Source organism: Nelumbo lutea, chromosome 7, assembly GCF_056320005.1.
Source record: "Nelumbo lutea isolate HS-2025 chromosome 7, American lotus-T2T, whole genome shotgun sequence".
Classification (NCBI taxonomy): Eukaryota; Viridiplantae; Streptophyta; class Magnoliopsida; order Proteales; family Nelumbonaceae; genus Nelumbo; species Nelumbo lutea.
In genome coordinates, this window is record NC_142690.1 from 14,672,540 (window position 1) to 14,694,118 (window position 21,579).

At 39.5% G+C, this 21,579-nt stretch overlaps 1 protein-coding gene across 2 annotated transcripts in view; it reads right to left on the bottom strand.

The window, feature by feature from the left end:
- The window catches only part of KEG (protein kinase KEG), a 72,277-nt gene that overhangs the window by 23,885 nt on the left and 26,813 nt on the right, over positions 1 to 21,579 (bottom strand). For both annotated transcript variants that reach the window (XM_088956059.1, XM_088956058.1), the window contains exons 7-9: positions 16,878 to 17,035; positions 14,131 to 14,252; positions 13,869 to 14,003 (exon numbers count right to left, since the gene is read on the bottom strand). In XM_088956059.1, the coding sequence (XP_088812185.1) occupies positions 13,869 to 14,003; positions 14,131 to 14,252; positions 16,878 to 17,035 (415 nt within the window). The remainder of the gene's footprint in view (positions 1 to 13,868; positions 14,004 to 14,130; positions 14,253 to 16,877; positions 17,036 to 21,579) is intronic.

A 21,579-nucleotide genomic window follows, 5' to 3' on the forward strand; every position in this document is an offset into this window, starting at 1 on the left:
TTAATAGCTGTCAAGGCTGGGAAAGAGGGCTGAGGCTGCATCATGACTTTCCTCCTGGTCTCTTCACTATGCACCAAGGAGTATGCTTGAGAGAGGGTCACACTATCTCTTGTCAATATCTGTTGTCGCACAATGTCATATTCTGAATTCAAACCAGCCAAAACTCAAATACCTTATTCGTCTCGACTTGCTTTCTGTGAGTCTGTGCATCTTTGGGACTCTCCCACTCAAGGGTCTCTAGATGGTCAATCTCATGCCACAAGGATTTCAAGGTAGAGAAGTAGACAGAAACTGGCTTCTCTCCTTGTTTAAGGTTGTTCACCTCACACTTCAGTTCATAGGCTCTAGCAACATTAGGGGGTTGGGAATAGGTTTCTTTCACAACATCCCATATCTCTTTGGTTGTCTTTGCCCACAAATAATTTCGGTTGATATGTGGCTGCATAGAATTACACAACCATGCCATAACCAAATAGTTCTCTTGAACCCACTTGGTGTATGTTGGGTCCTCCTTGGAAGGTTCTTTCACATCTCCCAAGAGGTAACCCAGTTTTCCCCTTCCTCCAATAGCCATCATGGCTGATTGCGCCCACTCCAAATAATTTGACCCATCAAGTCTCATAGTCGTAATCTGAAACCCGGTTTCGGATACACTACCATAACTGTGGTTTCCAAAACTACTTTCTCCCTGACCCTTAAACTCCATCTTTGATCAAGATTCAGTGGCTACAAACTGTTAGAGAAACTATACCAGAAAACAGAGTCAAACAAGCAAGTCTGAAATCTGATCCGAAACCAACACAAATCTGATCTGATCCGATCTGAAACCAACCCAAATCTGATCTGAAATCAATTGCCTATCACAGTATATGCAAGAAATCAACTCAAATCTGATCTGAAATCAATCGGCATGCACAGTACCAGGCAGCCTATCAATCTGAGATGCTATTTTCTGAAATCACTACTGTGGGGCCCACTGCTGCGAGAGCAAAATTAGGGTTTCAACTGTAGGTCTGAAGTAAGTGCTCAGTTGCACTCTCCAAGCAGTCCGCACAAGTGGGACTTGTCGTAGGGCAATATGAAACCCTAAAAACTAATCACCTTTGAAGAGGGGAGTTCGGCCCAACAATCAAACCCTAGAAACAAACTTAAACACAATTCGGCAAGCCAAACCCTAGAACAAACTTGAACACAGTTCGGCCCCTCTTTCTAGATAGGTCCAACCTATCTCAACTGATTGCAGTCTCTGAAACTCAGTAAAAAAAAACTTACTTATGTACTTCGGTTTACTGTCTTCTAGGGTTACCCGAACCCTAACCTTCGCTGCCTCTTCCTGATTACCAACTCTCTGCAAGCCGCGGCAAGTCTTCAACTGCTGCGAACCTCTCCTGGTAATCTCCAAGATTCAGCCACCGGAAAACTTCTTCAAAGCTTCCAGACCTAGCTAGTCCTCATGTGGTCGGCTAAACTAGACACACATGAGAAGCCCTAGATAGGCTCTGATACCAAGTAGAAGATCAAGACTGTAATCAGTCTTGAATCCTAATAGGTTTTAGGTTTGCAAAACAGAAGAAAAAGAGGAAGAAAGGAGAGAGAATAGAAGAGAAACAAGAGAACACAAGTTGTTGAAAGGAGGGGCAGATTCTTACTGATCTGCCGCCGCCACTCTCCTAATATTTATAGGTTATGTTTAGTACATAATGGAATGGACACATCTGCCCTTGGTACTAGCATAATAAATAAAGTAAATAAAAGCTGAAATAAATAACAACTGAATTAACAAACTGACTCAAACTGACACTACTATAACTGAAACAAATAACTACACTGTTGTCCTACGAACACAGTGGGGACCACTGCAGTGGGGCCCGGTTCTCTACAACTTTCAATGGTATGAGTCCCATGCTTGCAAATGAAATAGGTCATCAATTACAAATTAAACCTCATTTAATTTCATAATTAAATAAGAAACCAAAATCATATTAATCTCAAACAAAATAATAGGCATAGTTTTGCTGCACTTAGTATAGGGTGATCACTACCTATGATACATGAAAAATCAAGAACAGTCTGAAATAAATAGGTATAAAATAATGAAAATTTTTTTATCATATTTCATTTACTTAAGATAATTGCATACATTATCTCTAGGATTTTAATATATAAAAAAGAGAAGGATGCCCTGAATAACCACAGTAGTGTCTCTTCTTGGGAATAATGAGAGAAGGGAGAAAAGAAGATAGACAAGTAAAGACAGAACTAGGAGAGATCATTTTGATCTAACAATATTTGTAGTATAACAGGATCTGATAAAAGGCACCACAAGAAGCTGAGTTTAGGAGTAGGGAGATCAAACTAACAAGATTGTAGACAAGAATCCAAAAAAAAAAAAAAAATCGAAACACCAAATAAAAACTGAATCAAGGATGATGAAGAACAAAAAATATTGCATTTGTAATAAAATAACTCAAAAAGAACAGTCACAAAAGATCTTAAGTTGATTAATAGATCCAATCCTTTTCTACAAGAAATTCTGGGAACTAATTAAAACAGGACTGTTGAAAGTTTTGGAGGAGTTTCATGAATTGGCTGCTTTAGAGAGAAGTCTGAATGCCACTTTCCTATCTCTGATCCCTAAGAAAAGTGGAGCTAAAGAGATGAAGGATTTTAGGCCATTAAACCTGATTGGTAGTGTATACAAAATCCTAGCCAAAGTACTGGCAACAAGGCTAAGAGCTGTGATGGAATCTCTGATTTCACCTCACCAAGGTGCCTTTGTTCATAATAAACAATTCATCATGGAGTTCTTATTGCAAATGAATTAATTGACTCCAGGTTAAGAAGTGGGAGGAAAGAGCTGATTTGCAAAATTGACTTAGAAAAAGCCTACGATCATGTTAATTGGGCATTCTTAGACTATATGCTGGATAGGATGCATTTTGGTTCAAAATGGAGGAGATGGATTAAAGTTTGTATCTCAACCTCAAGGTTTTCATTAATAATAAATGGGTCGGTAAAAGGAAACTTCATAAGCTCAAGAGGGCTGAGACAGGGAGACCCGTTACCACCCCTGCATTTTCCAATTGTGATGGAAGGCCTAAGTAAAATGGTGGGAAGGGCTTCAGATTTGGAGTTTCTAGATGGTTTTGAAGTAAGGCCCAATAGGACCAAAATCCCCATGTTACAATACGCAGATGATACACTCCTTTTCTGCAATGCTTCAGAGGATCAAATTATAAACCTGAAATATCTACTGTTCTGGTTTGAGATTATTACAGGCCTGAAGGTGACAAAAAGTAAAATAATAGTGGGGGAAGTCCCTAATGTTCATGATTTGGCGGAGCTATTGGGATGCAAAGTGGGAAGCCTGCCCTCAAGTTACTTGGGTCTGCCCCTTAGAGCTAAATGTACTTCCAAAGCTATTTGGGTAACAGTTCTAAAAAGGATGGATAAAAAATTGTCAACTTGGAAGTCAAGGTACCTCTCTAAAGGTGGAAAGGTCACACTGATCAAAAGTGTGTTAGCTAGTCTTCCAACTTACCTACCCATTCGAGGTGGCAAAGGAAATGGAGAAAAAGATGAGAAACTTTCTTTGGAAAGGCTGGAAAGAGACTCACAAGTATCATTTAGTGAGCTGGGACCAAATCTGCAAACCTCAATCACTAGGTGGTTTAGGGTTAAGACATTTGAAGTTGTTCAACATAGCTTTATTGGGAAGTTGGCTGTGGAGATTCTCAACTGAACCAAATAATCTGTGGAGAAAAGTGATAGAGGAGAAGTATGGCCTAAGGAACAATGGGTGGGATGCTGGACCACCCCCTCAAACCTATGGTTGTAGAGTATGGAAAGGAATTTGTAAGACAGCTAGAAAGTTCTCCGACTCCATCAGTTTTAAAGTGGGAGATGGAAGAAAAGTGAAATTCTGGTCAGACCACTGGATTGGTGACAGGCCCCTAAAAGAGATGTTTCCTGATTTATACAATGTGGCCTTAGACAAAGAAGCCTTAGTGGCAGACCCATTCAGACTTCAGGAGAATAGCATGTGTTGGACTCCCTCATTTAGGAGTTTGAATGACTGGGAAATTCAGCAGGTTGCTGACCTTTTCTCTCTGTTACAAAGCCAGCAACTAAATCTCCATTCCCAAGACACAAAAATATGGAAAGGGACCAAAACTGGAGTTTTCACAGTTAAATCCTTCTATTATAAGCTAGTGAGGACTGAATCTCCTTTTCCTAGTCAGGCCATTTGGGGCAAGGTTCAAAGTATCAACACGTATCGGCCCATATCTGCCGATACGTATCGTATTAGGAGCACCCCGATACACCCCTACAGAGGGTGTATCAGGGTTCTGACCGGTTCAGGGGGTGGAGGAGCCTTAAACCACCCCCCTGAACCGGTTTTGAAAAAAAGTAAAAAAAAAAGTACTGGTACCGCCCGATACGCCCCTACTGGTGTATCGGGCGTATTGATATTTAGAACCTTGATTTGGGGAAATCTAGCTCCTACAAAAATTAAGTTCTTTGTTTGGGTTGCAGCTTTGGAGAGATGTTTGTCTAAGGAAATGTTGATAAACAAAGGAACGAGCATTCCAGATATCAGGTGCTGTCTATGTAATGAGAAGGTGGAGTCAGTTGGACATCTCTTCCTATATTGTAAGTTTAGTACTACAGTATGGAGCCACTTTTTGAAATCCCTGAATCTGAACGGGTGCATGCCAGAATCAATTAAAGCTCTTCTGGAAGAATAGCAAATTTCTGGACTTTCCAAAAAAGGGAGACTTTGCTGGGCTTCTGTTCCTCCAGCAGTGCTATGGGCTGTGTGGCCAGAAAGAAATAGAAGGCTGTTTGAGAAGAAATCCTCTTCTGAAGCCGAGGTCATTAATTTAGCCATAGATGGCATTAGGAAATGGTTGTCAATATATTCTGATTTCAAAGATGTTACTTCTGATCATACTTTGTTGAGAGTGGACTTTTTTTGAGGTCCTTTTTTGTACAGATTCTCGTTGTACAAAGGACCAGTTATTAATATAATCATAAAAAATATCCAATCACTATCAACATTATCATCGTGAGTCTTTTTCTTGTTGCTCTGATGCCATTTGTTGTGAATAATATCACATGTCAACTACTAACTCATTATATAACATTACAAGAAAACCCCCGATGAAACTGATATGACATTAGAGTTTCTGAGTACATAAAAAGGCCATTATCCATTTTTTTGGTAGATAAACTGAAATTTCATTGCAAACTGAGACAAAGCAAATACAGACAGATACCTACTACCCAATGTTGGTCCCAGCTATCAGGGGTCTTGGGAGGGGTAGACTGGATATGGTCCTAACCTTCGAAAAAACTATGCTGCTGGAAAGACATCATACAGAAAGGGTGATGTGGACACAAAAACAAATTACATGCAGCACTTCAAGTGTACAGATACCAAGCTGAAAACAACAAAACAAGTTGGATATTTAGGGATTTCAGACATGAACCTGAGGTAGAACTTGTGGAACAGTTCCGCTACAGTAACAATAGCATCAAGCTGGCCTCCCATGCAGACATGCGGTCATAGAGAGATTGAAAGGTGCCAAAATGGGTCGACTCCTCAAAACCCAAACTTCCAATACTTGAAAACACTAGTTGGGGCTGAGCTACAGATCAAACAAAAAAGAAAGAACTAAAAAAACCCTACAGAAATAACCCCCTTCTCTTTTATAAAGACTCAACGCTTGCTGGAGAAGCCAATTAAAATATTTAAAAATGTGCCCCTAGAATGTTTCCCTTTCACAAGCAACTCCTTAAGAACAAAGTTAACTTCAAACAAACCCCCAAAAGATAACTTTTGTTACAAAAAGACCTAAGAGACCAAGACCCAACAGATGTGCACCCAACTACCCCTGACCAGAATCTGAATTATAAAATGATGAAAATACACCTGGACCCAAATTGTCAACAAAGCTACCCAAAAACAACAATTTGGGATCCTACTATAAAAAAATAACATGCAAAACATAATACATTCACATTTTTTCTTTTTCTTTCTTTTCTTTTTTTGGCCTCACCAAAGGGTTTTGACCAATCAAAACCCCCTGTGATTTTTGATAAACACCACCTGATTGATTACCTCTTTTACGATACCGAATGAGTGGTTACAAGTTCCTGGTATCATAACCTAGGAATGGCAATTTTGTGGGAATTTTAGGGTACCCAACCCTAATAGGACCCATTTATCAAAACCCAAACCCAAACCTAATTTCAAACTCGTCTATATATATATATATATATATATACATTAAAAAAATCGGGTCCCTAAAAAACCTGCAAACAGGTGTATCAGGTACCTAAAGATACAATACGATACGCCCGATACAGGGCGTGTATTGTATTGATACTTTGAACCTTGAATGGAAAAAGGGTTAACAGAGGAAGCAAACCCTTGCCCTTGTATCCCATTATAGACATCTTTAGCACTGGCCTACCACACCATTTTTACTTAAGAGGAGCATCACATTTTATTTATGTGATGTAAAATTGGGTGCAAGGTTCAAAGTTTCAAAAAATGCAAAGAATATTGAAGAGACAATTTAAATAAATGTATCCAAATCATGATACAAGTAGAAAGCCTTATGTGCTGATTTCGGCCAAGCTTCTTGTGAAAGGAAGAGGAGAAAGTTGGGGGTTTCAGCAATAGACAGAGGAAAGGGAAGAAAAGGAGAAGAAGGTCGACTAGGATAGTGATACATAACCCTAGCCACCAGCCCCTCATTCTATTTATAATTAACTTAAATATGGGATATTACAAAGATACCCCTAATAGGGCGGCAACTAAACTAAGTACTTACAATTCTTTTAAAAATAAAAGACTAATGGGTCCAAGGCCCAACAACTTCTTAATTTAAAAGAAAACTAACTAAACATAAATCGGCCCAACATAAATCAGCCCACTCAACACTCCCCCCTCAGAAGAAATGTATGGAAGACAAACTTCTCAAGAAGTTACCCTTTCTCTGATAAAATGTCTATCTACCTCAATGTGCTTAGTTCGGTCATGTTGAACTGGATTATGGGCAATATTGATTGTTGCCTGGTTATCGCAGTATAGCATCATAGGTTCTTCTGCCTGTACGCCGATTTCTTCTAACAGAGAACGAATCCAGAGAAGTTCTGAAACTCCATGTGCCATGGCCCTATATTCCACTTCTGCACTTGATCTTGCCATAACTGTTTGTTTTTTACTCTTCCATGAGACTAGGTTACCCCCAACTAGGGTGCACACTCCTAAAGTTGATCTTCTGTCATCAAGGCATCCTGCCCAATCCGCATCTGTATAGGTTTCTAGCTTCAGTTGTCCATGATCAGTAAGCAATATGCCTCTACCTAGATGTCCCTTCAAATATGCAAGGATCCTGTCAACTGCCTTCCAGTGCTGATCTCATGGAGCATGCATGTATTGACTCACTACACTTACTGCATAAGAGATGTCCGGTCTTGTCATACACAAGTATAGTAGCCGACCCACAAGTCTTTGGTATCTCCCAAGGTCCTTCACAAGTTCACCTTCTGATGCACTGATTCTATGGTTCTGATCAATGGGGGTGCTAGCTACCTTTGTTCCAAGCTTCCCTATCTCTTGGAGAAGGTCCAAGACATACTTCCTTTGAGAGATAAAAAATCCATGTTTCGATCTTGCAACTTCAATGCCTAAGAAGTATCTTAGTTCTCCAAGATCCTTAATCTCAAATTCCTTATGCAGGTTCCTCTTAAGACTATCAATCTCACTCAGATCATTCCCAGTGACAACAATGTCATCCACATAAACAATTAAGATTTACACCAAAGATCCCCTGCGCTTCACAAACAAGGTGTGATCAGATTGAGTTTGAGTGTAGCCAATTAACTTCTTCAGCTTGCACACCTTTCCCTTTTCAGCATTATCATAAAAACCAGCTGGAAGATCCATATACACATCTTCTTGCAAATCCCCATTTAGAAAAGCATTCTTTACATCCAGTTGGAACAAAGGCCAAGAGTATGAGGCAGCAAGAGAAAGGAGTATCCGAACAGAGGTCATCTTTGCAACTAGCGCAAATGTCTCTAGATAATCAATGCTATAGGTTTGTGTGTGCCCTTTTGCAACAAGTCTTGCCTTGTACTTCTCTATACTTCCATCCGCCTTATACTTTACTGTGTAAACCCATCTGCATCCAACTGTCTCCTTGCCTTCTGGTAGGTCCACAATCTCCCATGTCTGATTCTTAATCAAAGCCTCCATCTCTTCCTGCATAGCTGTCTTCCACTCAGGTTTGGAGAGAGCCTCACTAACACCCTTGGGTATAGACACTAAATCAAAAGAAGAGAGAAAAGCATGGTAGGAAGGAGAAAGTCCACTGTAGGATAAGTATTGTGAGATACAATGAGCAGTGCACTTTCTCTTCCCTTTTGCTAAGAGCAATAGGGAGATCAAGGTTATCTGTAACAGAGTCAGTAGGATCAATGGGAACTGAAATAGTGGGATCAAGAGGAATACCTGAATCTGTATCAGCCGAATCTGGAGTCTCCAAGGGATCGACAGAAATTGGTGTGAGTTCTGCTGTAGTAGAATCAACCGCCTTATGAAGTCTCTGCCGTGAGTAGTGTTGTGAAATGGAACGCAAAGGAGGTGGCAAGATGGGTGACATCGGGTGGTGGTCAAGCATAGGAGTAGACACAGGAACTGGAACTGGGAGAGGGATAGACTGCTGACTTACTTTCCCAAAACACTCCCCCTGAGAAGGATCCTTTGAGAAGAAGTATGTAGATTCAAAGGTAACATCCATAGTAACATACCGGTTCCCAGAGACTGGATCATAGCAGCAATACCCTTTTTGATTCTCTACATATCCAAGGAAAACACATTTCTTTGCCTTGGGATCAAGCTTCAAACGGTAAGGGCCAAGAATATGTGCAAAGCAGACACATCCAAACACCCTTAAAGGAATATGAAACATCTCCCCCTGAGGAAAAAGAAGGCTGAATGGGGTCCTGAATCCGAGTACACGAGAGGGCACTCTGTTAATCAGATATACTGCTGTGAGAACTGCATCACCCCAAAAACGAACCGGAACTGTGGCTGTGATCATCATGCTTCTTGCCGTCTCAACGATGTGTCTGTTCTTCCTCTCTGCAACACCATTCTGCTGTGGACTATAGGAGCAACTGCTCTGATGGACAACACCATACTCCAACAGATATGAGGCAAGATGTCTCTCAAAATATTCCCTAGCATTGTCAGATCTAAACATCTTTATTCTTGTCCCAAACTGTGTTAGTACCATCTGGTGGAATTGCCTCACCAAGGATGGTACTTCATCGGGTGATTTCGTCAGGTAAATCCAGGAATATCGAGAGAAATCATCCACAAACAGGAGAAAATAGCGATAGCCACCCATAGAGGGAACATAATAAGGGCCCCACACATCCGAATGAATAACATCAAAGGGAGAACATCTTTTATTACTAGGTTTAAAAGAGTGTCTACAATGCTTTCTAAGTTCACAACCCTCACACTTCAAACTTGATAGACTCACAAACTCAAACAGTTTTGGAAACAAACAACTCAAAGAAGAAAAGGATAAATGACCCAGACGATTGTGCCAAAGCATAATCTGACCCACAGATTTTGACTCACTATCTCTACAAACATGATGGCTTTGGTGAAGAGGGAGAGCATCCAGGAGGTAGATTCCATTCACTTCACAACCACTCCCAATTGTCCTCTTTGAATCCAGATCCTGCAAAATACAGCGTCCAAGAGAAAAAATCACTGAGCAGTTCAGATTCTTAGTCAAACTCCTAGCAGATAACAAATTAGTGCTCAATCTATGAACATGGAGGACAGAGGGTAAGCAAATAGAATCATTAATCTTGATAGATCCCTTCCCAGCAATAAGAACATGGGATCCATCAGCTGTGGAGACCCTATCTCTGCCAGAACAAAGCTGATAAGAGGAGAAAATAGTGGAGCAATGGGTCATATGCTCTGAGGCTCCAGAGTCTATAATCCAATGAGATCTCTCCTTACCTGAAGCAGAAACATAGTTTGCAATGACATGTGAACTACCTGTGTGGGCAAAGGAGACTGTGCTACCTGTACCTTGTTGTCTGCTTACGGCTGAACTGGAACTAGCTATATCCCTCTGATTCAAAAGTAACCCAAACCTCTCAAGCTCGGCCCTTACTGCAGTAGCTGCAACGGACTCCAAAGCAGCTGTAGTAGGGGGGACAAAGTATCACCAGTAACTGCCATGTGCGCATTTCCTTTCTTATTCTTCAATTTGGTCGGCACAAGATGTGGGTGAAGCTTCCAACAAGTGTCTCTTGTATGCTTAGGCTTCTTACAGTAGTCACAGACCAAGTCCCTTTTGTCTTCCTTTTTTGTTTTCATTGTCATTCTGTTTAGATTTCACAGCACTTACCATAGTAGACTGATCAGAACTGAGATTTTTCATCATTACATCCCTCCTGCACTCCTCTCCTGACACAAAGGCATATGCTTGGGAGAGAGTGACATTGTCCCTAGAAAGAAGATGTTGTAGTGCAATGTCATACTCAGGGTTAAGGCCAGCAAAGATTTCGAACACCCTATACTTCTCTAAATGTCATTGATAGGTAGCTGCATCCTTGGTGGTTTCCCAAGCAAAGGTCTCTAGATGGTCGATCTCCTGCCACAGGGTCTTAAGGACTGAAAAATAGGCTGCAACAGATCTATCTCCCTGCCTTGTGGCAATAATTTGATTTCTCAGTTGATAAGCCCTAGCAACATTCTCCCTTTGTGAATAGGTTTCTGCAACCCCATCCCATATCTCCTTAGCAGTGTTTGCCCATAAAAAAAATTTACTTATATGTGGCAACATAAAATTACACAACCATGTCATTACCATATAATTTTCCTACACCCACTGGGAGTTGCCAGTTTCGGGTTTCACCTCTTCACCAGTAATATACCCCAATTTTCCACGAGCCCCAATGGCCGTCTTTGCAGATTGGGACCATTCCAAGTAGTTTGTACCATCCAACTTAACTGTAGTAATGGTCCCAGCTCCGAAGGGGTCTCCAGCACATCCTCCCACTAGTCCCATTTCATTCCCGAGCTTATATTCAACTCTGTATCCCTCCATGTGTTTCAAAAGAGGTACAGAAAACAACCAAAAAATGCAGCAAGAACAAAAAGAATACCTTCTGGAACCAACGACACTCCTTTGGTGTCCTAGACTTTCTTTCCATGAAAGATTCCTTTTTGATGAGATGGGAGAAGAGAGAGAAAAAGCAACTGCCCTCTCTAGGAGCCTCTAAACCACATGGAACTTGAATCGCCCCTTACAAAAAACCCAGAGGAACCCTAAAAAATTAGGGCGCCACTACCTAGGTCAAAATTGAAGAGTCCAACAAAATCAGGGCTCTTCCCCTTTCTCCAGTTTTTCCTGATTCTAATGAGAAACCCTAGACCAGCTACAGGGCATACAGATCCATCAAGAAAATCCAAAAACTGGGCTTACCTGAGAGCTTCGATCAGCCTCTTAAATCTCCATGCAGTCGGCCGATCTAGGGCTGCAGGAGTGAATCTCTTCAAGAACCTTCAACCTGCTCTGATACCAAGTAGAAAGCCTTATGTGCTGATTTCGGCCAAGCTTCTTGTGAAAGGAAGAGGAGAAGGTTGGGAGTTTCAGCAATAGACAGAGGAAAGGGAAGAAAAGGAGAAGAAGGTCGACTAGGATAGTGATACATAACCCTAGTAGGGCGGCAACTCAACTAAGTACTTACAATTCTATTAAAAATAAAAGACTAATGGGCTCAAGGCCCAACAACTTCTTAATTTAAAAGAAAACAAACTAAACATAAATCGGCCCAACATAAATCAGCCCACTCAACAATACACTTGGATATGCACGGATACGGTGGCAAAATGAAGATGCACATGGATACACTATGGAAATTTAAATATACATTAAAAATATATAAATTATATATTATCTACACCTCTAATAACCATACATAAGAAACATGTATCTTAATAGTTTATGACTTTATGTGAAGTGTAAACTATCAAAATATCCCAAGGAAATGATGTCATAGTAAAAAATTACATTCACATATGAAATTAGTCATCCAAAAAAATTTCTTCAATGGACAATTGCGATTATAGAGGCAAAAGTATTTAGAGCTGTTTTGATAATGGCTCGAAACCCATATATCTAAAAATGAATTCTTTGTACTTTAACGCATGGATATAATATGGTGCTTATCAAATGCTAATTTAGCAAGATAATGTGGAGTGGTCAATGCTTTAAAAGCACAAGGTGCAAGAAAGCACAAGGTCATTTTGCACCCAAGGCACAATGCACAAGGTGAGGCATGCACCTTTTTGAATCAAGGTGAAAAAAATAAATAAATAAGGCAAGTTTTTCAAAAACCCAAAAAATATAAAAAATTCAAACTATTAAAAATATTAAACACAATATTAATTAAAAATATATACTTAACTTTAAAAAATAATTAAAAACTATTATCTCAAATTAAAATCACAAACATAATATGTAAAATATATTTAAAATGAAAACTTAAAAAATCAAGCATAACATATAAAACATATTCAAGCTTGTAAACTCTTAATCACTTAATTTTTTCCCAATTGCATTACTTCAAATAACTAATGTGATGTTAAACATTATGCATTCCTAATTCTACAAGCCGCCTTTGTACCAAGCCCCTCGAGGCAAGCCCAAACAAGTCCATATCAAGGTCTTAAATTCTTAATCCCTATAAAAAAGGTTTTATAACTTTTAAGTGTCTTTTAAAAATATCTATTATTAGGATGAATAAATGAGCAAAATGAGCAAATATGAAGTTTCAGAGCTTTGGTACAAAAAAAAAAAACAGAAGAAAATGCACAAGTTCTCAAAAGACACATGCCTAGGCTGAAGTGCAAGGCGCACCAAGCACACACCTTTTGAAAGTGTTGTGCCTAGGACCTAGGCGAGGCAAATTACCCTAAAATGGACCTCGACTATGCGCCTAGGTGCACCTTTTAAACCACTGGGAATGGTTTAGTGGTTAGAATATTTATGTTTCAATTAAGAAACCTAGGTTCAAATACTCAAACAACATAGTTGTTTTATGTAGGGTTGATTTTAAATAAACTTCAATGGAATTAATTGAGCTAATTATGAGATATAAATAATTAGTGGAACTAATTAATGTTATAGGCGGTGTGTTAAATAAGGTTGGTTATGCAGTTAATTATGGTAAATGGAATGTTAAATATAATCAATTGTAGTGAGTTTAGTGGGCATTAATTAAAGTAAATAAAATTAAATTTCAAATTTGAAAAATGATAACAATAATATGATATGTCAAATGATAATTGGGTGAGACAGGTTTGGGAAATTGGAAGGAAAAGTTAAATGGGTTTAGGATCAAGGGTACCTAGATGGGTTCAAGAATGGGAAGAGCAATTTTCGTGGGTACCCTACCCATTGCCATCCCTAGTAGAACCTCCTAACCTTTGGTAGTTTTTACACAAAGTGGCCACTCTCAGACTCGATCATGCATTCTCACACTTGCCCGCCCAAAATTTTACCATTTAACCAAGTAATGGCTATGGCCCCCAGTTTCTAACTAGACCTGTTCATGGGCTGGGCTCGGGTTCAGGTTTTGCCAAAATTTGAATGGGCCCAGCCCGAAGCAGTGTAAAGCCAAAGCCGATGGGCTCCCCATGAACAGGTCTATTTCGGACTACATATTTTTTTTCTTAAAGCACAACTTTTACAAAAAAAATAAATAAATGAAAGTGAGTTCATAGGAAGGATGACAACAATTTAACTGAGACTAACCTGCAAGTTACAATTTGCTCCAGAAGATAAGAGCAAGCCAACACATGATTTTGCACCTCTGGCTAGTGCAACATGAAGAGGTACCGTATTATGGACATTCCTGATGTTTACGTCAACTCCAGCATCAAGAATAATCTACTCAAAAATGCCAAAATATCTCAAGTAAATAAGAAGTCTACAAGGAGGATTTGACTATATATCTTAAGGAAATGAAAAGCATAATGTTGCTAGATTCCAGAAATTGGGAAGACATTTGGCTTACCTTGACCAACTCAACATCATTAGCCATAGCTGCTGAATGCAAAGCTGTCCGCCCGTGTTGTGAGTCCTGGGCAGTTGGGTCTGCTCCAGCAGCTAGCAATATTCTCACCAATTCTCGACCCTCTGAATAGAATGAAATTAAAAGGGATAAATAAGAACAATGAAAAACAGAAAATGGAATAGGGGTAGGGTAAAGAAAGTAAGATAAGTGGTTATCCTAACAAGTGCAAGGCAATGACTAATGGAAATGGATTTCCTTCCAAAAGGCAGTCAAGTATTTAAAAAAAAAAAAAAAAAAAAACTCTACTCCTTTAATGTTATCTACACCTCTTGCCTTTTTTTTTTTTTGAGCTTGATATGTTTCATAACTTTTGAATATCATATCTAGAATATAAGTTTATTGTCATATAAAATGCCTCTAAGCATTTGCAAACTGCCATCTGGTACCTTGAATATCCAGCTCTATAAGATATGTTCATGTACAAGTTACTATGTTCAAGTCATAAAGATATCAAATTACTTTTCCCCCAGGTTTGGTGGAGGTGTTAAGAAAAAACCCGAGCTTCTAACCCACCTTCAGCTCCAACTACTGACCATTAAACAACTTTCATATCCAAAAATACAATGGATATCAAATATAACCATTTCTGAAAGATAACAAGTTTTAGTAGCTATTGAGAGGAAAAGAAAATACAAACATGGGGACTAGACAAATGAAACAAAAAGAGGGCTGACCCAGAACCAAAAACAAGCAACTGCTTTGGCCCTGTACAAAGATTTACAACTATGCAGCCCAGAGCATCAAGCCTGAAACCACCAATACCAATCACTAACCTGAGACCTCCTAGATACCAAATCCCTCCAATAAAGCAACCCCAATATCACAGGTTTCCCCAGCCGCCTGCTTCAAATTCAAACAAAAGATAAGATTCTAACAACCTACCTTCTCCCTATATCCGTACTTCCTGAGAGAACTGATCAGTCCCCTATTCTGGTAACGAATGCTCTAGAAGAATGTACGAGTGAAAATAATCGTTTTTTTTTCTTTTTTGGATGACAAAAAAAATATATATTGCTTTGGCAAACGCAAGTTAACAATGAGAAAAAATGAAATAATAGCCATCAAATGAAATAAACAAATGAGATAACAATGCACATGAACTGTGCCTAGCATCTCTTATTATAAGCTAGAACCAGCTACCATTCCCAATCAATGTTTGTTACAATGATACAATCCCCTCCCATGAGGAACATTTCCACAAAACAATTTATCTTTGTTTCCCCAGTAGAGTGTAGCTCTTAGCTGAATAACCAAGTATACAATTTTCCTCATGATATATCCGCATTTCCATGATCCTATAGTACAGTTTTTGAGCCAACCCACTATCACCTTTTTTCTGATCAATAACTTTTAAGATTTCATTAGATTATGCAAGAAATAGAAGGTACAATACATAGAAGTACAGCACAAAGACTGTGACTGTAAGAGATAAAACCTCTTATCTCTCCCCCATCCACCCCAAATCCCTTGCACCTGTGCCCGGAACAAAGAATCTCTCCCCACCCCCTGTTTAGCTAGAGTATCAGCTACAGAATTAGCATCTCTCTTAACCCATCCAACTCTTAGTTCCATATCTTTGGTTAGCCACTTGATTGTTTGTTGAAGAGCCACATTTTCATCTCCTCTTCTTGCAACCAATTGATTTGCAGCTTGGAGTCTCCCTCCACAAATAATTTAGTAATGCCCCTCATCCTTGCCTTTGATATGCCTTCTACCACAGCCATCACCTCTTCTCTCAAAGAGTCTCCCTCCCCAACTGGCCCAGAGTATAATGCAATGAATTTTCCCTCCTCATCTCTAAATACACCCCCCCAGTCCTATAGGTCCAGAATTAGTGGTCAAGATTATACTATCACAGTTCCTGGGAACTCCCTCAAACTCCTATCAGTCTCTTTTAATTTTGAATCATTATATAAAGATGATAGGCATAAACAACACTTTTTACCATAGATTTTTTTGTGTAGTATCTCCTTATATAAGTGCAAGATATACATCCAATAGGCGCTTCTTGCTAACTGTTGCAAGAAACAGTGGGTGGATCCAAGTGGCCCTCGGAGCTTGATCTTCTCATGGCCATCTAAAAGTTTCAGTCACTTGTATAATTGAAGGTGGAATCTTTTGCAATATGTTGGACTGTATGGAAAGAGTGCAGCACCAAAATCTTTCAAAGAAGAGTTGCCACTAAGGAATATGTTATGGGGAAGGTAGAAAGATCTAATTTATCAAAAAAAAAGGTAAAAAGATCTAAGATCCAGTGGTCAAGCCACTGCAAGGAGTTTGTGGGTTTCAAATATCATCAGCATTTTAGCAACCGCTAGAAGCATAACATTTTCAATGGTAAAGAATCAACTTTTATTGGGCAATGGACACTTGTAATAGTTATACTCATTACACAATATGGTCAGAAATATGATGCCTGTACACGTTTGTGCTTGAGGGAGTCTCACCCTCATATTATTAATACAAATATTACACTCACTTGTCAAAAAAAAAGATAGGTTACTGTTTCAAAAACTAAGATAACTAAAAAAGTTCCTTGGGAAGTGGAGAAAATTCAGTTCCTTGGGAGAAGCTAAAAACACCTATCATTAGCCTTTTTTGATACCTATCATTAACCATATTTATTCAATAATTAATCCAATATCCAAATTATATTCAATTATATATTCAGGCAGTCAAAGTTTTACCACTTTCATGGTCCTTCTTCAAAGCGGTTGCCATACACAATGCAGTTCCATATGGACCTGGTATATCAATTGCTTCAGCAATCTCTTCTTGAGATGCAACTTCTACCCATCTTTTCACAACATCCGCATTCCAAGTGGCCACGCATGCATGCAAAGGTCTGTGGCATCAGAAAATTCAAAATACACAGTTAGAATCAAGAGACTAAGCAAAATGAGAATGTATAAAGAAATTGCACCAACATTTGCAGACAGAGATTCACTATGTAATTATGTTGCTCAAAATTTATCATAAATGTAAAAATTAATGAACACTTTTTGATCAGCAAAAGGATTTCATTAATAATTAAAATTTTAAATTTAATACAACTGTTGGCAGATTCCAGTATCAATCAGTAACAGCATTTACAAGTATGCCCAGAAAAGATTTTGCCTATTTACTCCCTGCTATGAATCTGCTACCCCATTTGCAGTTCTTACCCAGCTTAAGCGTGTATTTAATTTCTTTGCAATCGCATCAATCTCCCTCAATGCATGTCTGCATTTCCAAGGTGCTTCTTTGAGGTGCTTTGCCCAATGAATTACTAGCTGTAAATCACCTTCAACTTCCAAATCTCTGAGGCCATGCTGTTGTGCTAATCTCAATCCTTGTAGAAGTGCCATGGTTTCTGCCTTGACTGAATCTCCTAAACCTGCGGGACCTGAATACATCACAACCACCAAACCTTGATGGTCTCTAATCACTCCCCCAATGCCTGCTCTTCCCAGGTTACCCATAGAGCTACCGCCAAAGTTTAGTTTTAGTTTACTTCCAGACAGTGGTTTCCAGTCCTGTCTTTCCTCTTCAGTGTAGCTACCTGTTTGTGAAACTTCAGGCCAGGATCTGATAATATCAGACTGAAAAGACTCTGGGAAGTCTCCAAGGATTTTACGCAATGTGCAGCTTGGACTAGGATAGCTTCCAACAATTCCTCCTTTGATCTACTCTTTTCATTCAAGATTCTATTATTTCTTTCTTCCCATATTGTCCACAACATGGCACATTGAATCATGCAAAATGAACTTAGAGAGGCACTCTGTAGATTCACCAATCAGAGGTGCCAGTTCATTTCAATTACCTAATTCCCTTATCTAAGAGATTTGCAGTAGTGGACCCCCCCCCCAACTGAGCTCTCAAGCAAAAATTTGGCAACTGCTCTTCATCTAATTTAGGGCCCTCTGATCTTGGTGCTGCGTTCAAAATGATCTGGATGATTATCCTCAGCTTTCAGGTCTGGTTGGTATTAGATTACATCAAATTTGAGATTTTAGTACTGCTTTAGGGGTTGGGACCTTTTAACTCTGTGAGTTTGAAGCATGTCTAGGTGAAGAATGACTTTCAGGTAGATATTGGCTGGAAGAGAAATAGTGCTGATGGGCACCAGTGTTGCAGTCATTCTTTTATGAGCCATGGCACAGAGAATAAATATTTTGTTTAGATGGACTCTGAGATCCAACTCAAATAACTGATAGTCTAATAACCGAGGCAATGGCAAAAGGTGAGCTGTACTGGGGGTCTTCCCTACCAAGGTAGTATTTTCCTGTTATTTGGCTTTTCTTCCTTAGGGGAGTTTATGCCCGAGCTATTGCTTATTTGATGATGTCAGATCCTTGTAAGGTTCTCTTTCTCTCTTTTTAATGAATTACCTCCTTTCATGGATTCAAAGAAAAAGGGAATAAACAGAAAGCTTCAGATCCTTCAAACAGAGTTTGTCTGCTCAAAGACCACCTCACTCTTTTTAATGAACTTCCTCCTTTCATGGAACCAAAGAAAAAAAGGAAATAGACAGAAGGCTTAAGATCCTTAAAACAGAGTTTGTCTGCCCAAAGACTAACTCACCAACAATTCTTAATCAAATAGACAACAATTTAGCAAAAGGACAAAATGTTCACCTAGAGTGTAGACATCCAAATGCAAAAGCTGCTTTTATCATAAGAAAATGTTTCAAAAGGCATCTATAAAGAGAGGTTGCATGAACTTATAAGACGTTTCAATGGTCTTTTTACCCATTTGTATTGGATTTCCATGTCCTTAGTCAGCCACTTGAATTTCCTCTTTTCATTACTGTAATTCCAAAGTCTAAGATTATCCTCTTTCAGCCAGTTTACCACCACTTCAGAATCTCCTTCTATGATCAGCTTGTTAATATGCATATCCTTGACTCTGAACCCCTTTCAAGAGCTGCAAGAATCTCAGCTCTCAAAGAATCTCCCACCCCAACTGGTCCAGAATACATAGCTAACAGATTTTCTTGTTCATCTCTTATTACTCCTCCTATTCCGGATGGCCCTGGATTGCCCAAGCTGCTGCCATCAAAGTTCAGTTTAACAAAGTCATGAGGTGGGGGGGTCCAACAAACATTTGAGGCCTTCCTCATTGGAACAAGTTCTGCTATCTCCTTCCACCTTCTTTGCAGCTCATCAACTGAGAATTCTGCGAACAGAGCCAAGGTTTTCAGCCAATGTATAATCCTAATGTGGATGACATCCAGCATTGCTTCCAAACTTCTCTCCTTATCTGTAAATATTCATGAATTTCTCTCCTCCCAAATAGTCCAACAGACTGCAGCCCTCATACACCTCCACAAAAACTTGGCCCTTTTTGTTGGCTGAAACAGCATAAATGTGAATAGGCTTTGCACATTCGAAGGGGGGGTCCACCTGCACCCAAACAAAGAAGTACACCACTCCCAAATGATGTTAGTGAACCGACAGAAGATTAGTAAGTGATATCCAGACTCACCATCAGCTTTACAGAGGACACACCAGTGAGGACAAAAACAACTACTGGGTCTTTTTCTTTGAAGTAAATCTGCTGTGTTAACTCTTTCCAGAAAGACTTCCCAACAGAACTCCCAACCTTAGGAGGTATAGGATGACACCACACCTCTTTAACAGGGAAAGACAAGCCAGAAGAAGAAGAATGTGTGAGAGCACTAAAGAAAGAGGCACAAGTGAAAGAACCAAAGGGAGTGAGAGTCCAAATTCTACTATCTGCCTTTATTGGCTCTAGGAACATCCCTTCAAGAATAGACGGTGATGAGATACCATCAAGCTTTGTATCCCTACTATCTCTTCGCGGGCCCAAATTCCAACCAACCCCTGAAATAGAATTAGAAGGAACAATGAATGAAGACACCAATTCATTTTTAAAAGTGGAAAGGGAAAAAAGACTTGGGAATTGGTCTTTTGGGGTGGAGTCCCCAATCCAAACATGTTCCAAAAAATTAATGAGATTGCTTGAGTGCAAGTCATACCTGATCCATGGAGAAAACAAAGGTAGAATAACTTGAATAGCTTTCCAAGGAGATGCTCTTGGACTCCTTGCCAGAATCCCAGAGTCCCATCCATTTGCCGCAACCCCATGAATACTTCCCACTATCTTCACCCAAAGTTTGTCCTTCTCCAATGAGAACCTCCAAAGCCATTTCCCCAGAAGAGCCAAGTTCCTATTCCTTATGTTCCTGATACCCAAACCTCCCTCCCTCTTACTCCTACAAACCATCTCCCACCCCCGTTTCAATGGCCAATTGTATAGAAAGCATGTAAAACAAAGAAGGTTGCATGAACTTATGCAATCACAAACACATTGATGGCTTTTGTACTGAGAAAACATCAAAAGATGCTTGCTACCATTGAGGACAATGCTTAAAAGACATCAGTAGTATGGGATATTGGTTGCTTTCCCTTTAACTAGAACCCTCACCCAAGAACTTCCATTTAAAAAAGTTTTAACTTTATTTCTGATAGAAGGGATCAATCATTAGAACAATGACAGATTGAAGTTCAAAAGAAAATAAAAAGAAGAAAGAAATGAGGTGGGAGTTAAAGAAGAGCCTAGAGGACATAATCTTCAAAGAAGAAGTAAGTTTGAGATAGAAATCTAGACACAAATGGGTGAAGGAAGGAGATGGGAATACAAAACTTTTCCATGCAATAACCAATGGCAAAAGAAAGAAAAACACCATATCTAAGCTGGTTGTTGATGGGACAGTTTTAACACAACAACAAGAGATTGTTGGGGCTCTTGTGGAACACTTTAAATCCATCTTTAGAAAGCCTCTGTAGAAGAGATTAAGGATTGAAGGGTTGGATGGGCCTAAGCTCCCTAATGAGTTGATGTTGTGGCTGGAAAGAGAGTTTGACTCTGAAGAAATCAGGGAGGCCATTTTCTCTATGGATAAATCCAAAGCCCCGGGCCCTGATGGCTTCACGATGGCCTTTTATCAAGATTGTTGGGAGATACTTAAGGCTGACATTCAAGCAGTGTTCTTGGAATTCTTTGAAAAAGGTGTGATAAACCCAGGCTTGAATTCTACTTTTATTGCTTTAATACCGAAGAAGGTTGGGCTTCTCATCCTAAAGAGTTCAGACCCATCAGTTTGGTTAACAACCTCTACAAGATCATTGCTAAGGTGTTATCCTGAAGAATTAGAGAGGTGCTCCCCTCGATCATCTCCCATAACCAAAGTGCCTTCGTGACGAATAGAAAACTGTGGATCAAATCTTAATTGCAAATGAAAGTGTGGAAGGCTACAGAAGTAGAGGTGAGAAAGGGCTAGTGTGTAAGTTGGACTTGGAGAAGGCATATGACCTGGTTGATTGGTCTCTGTTGTTGGAAGTGCTAGAGTCTTGTGGTTTTGGGCAGAGGTGGTGCAGGTGGATT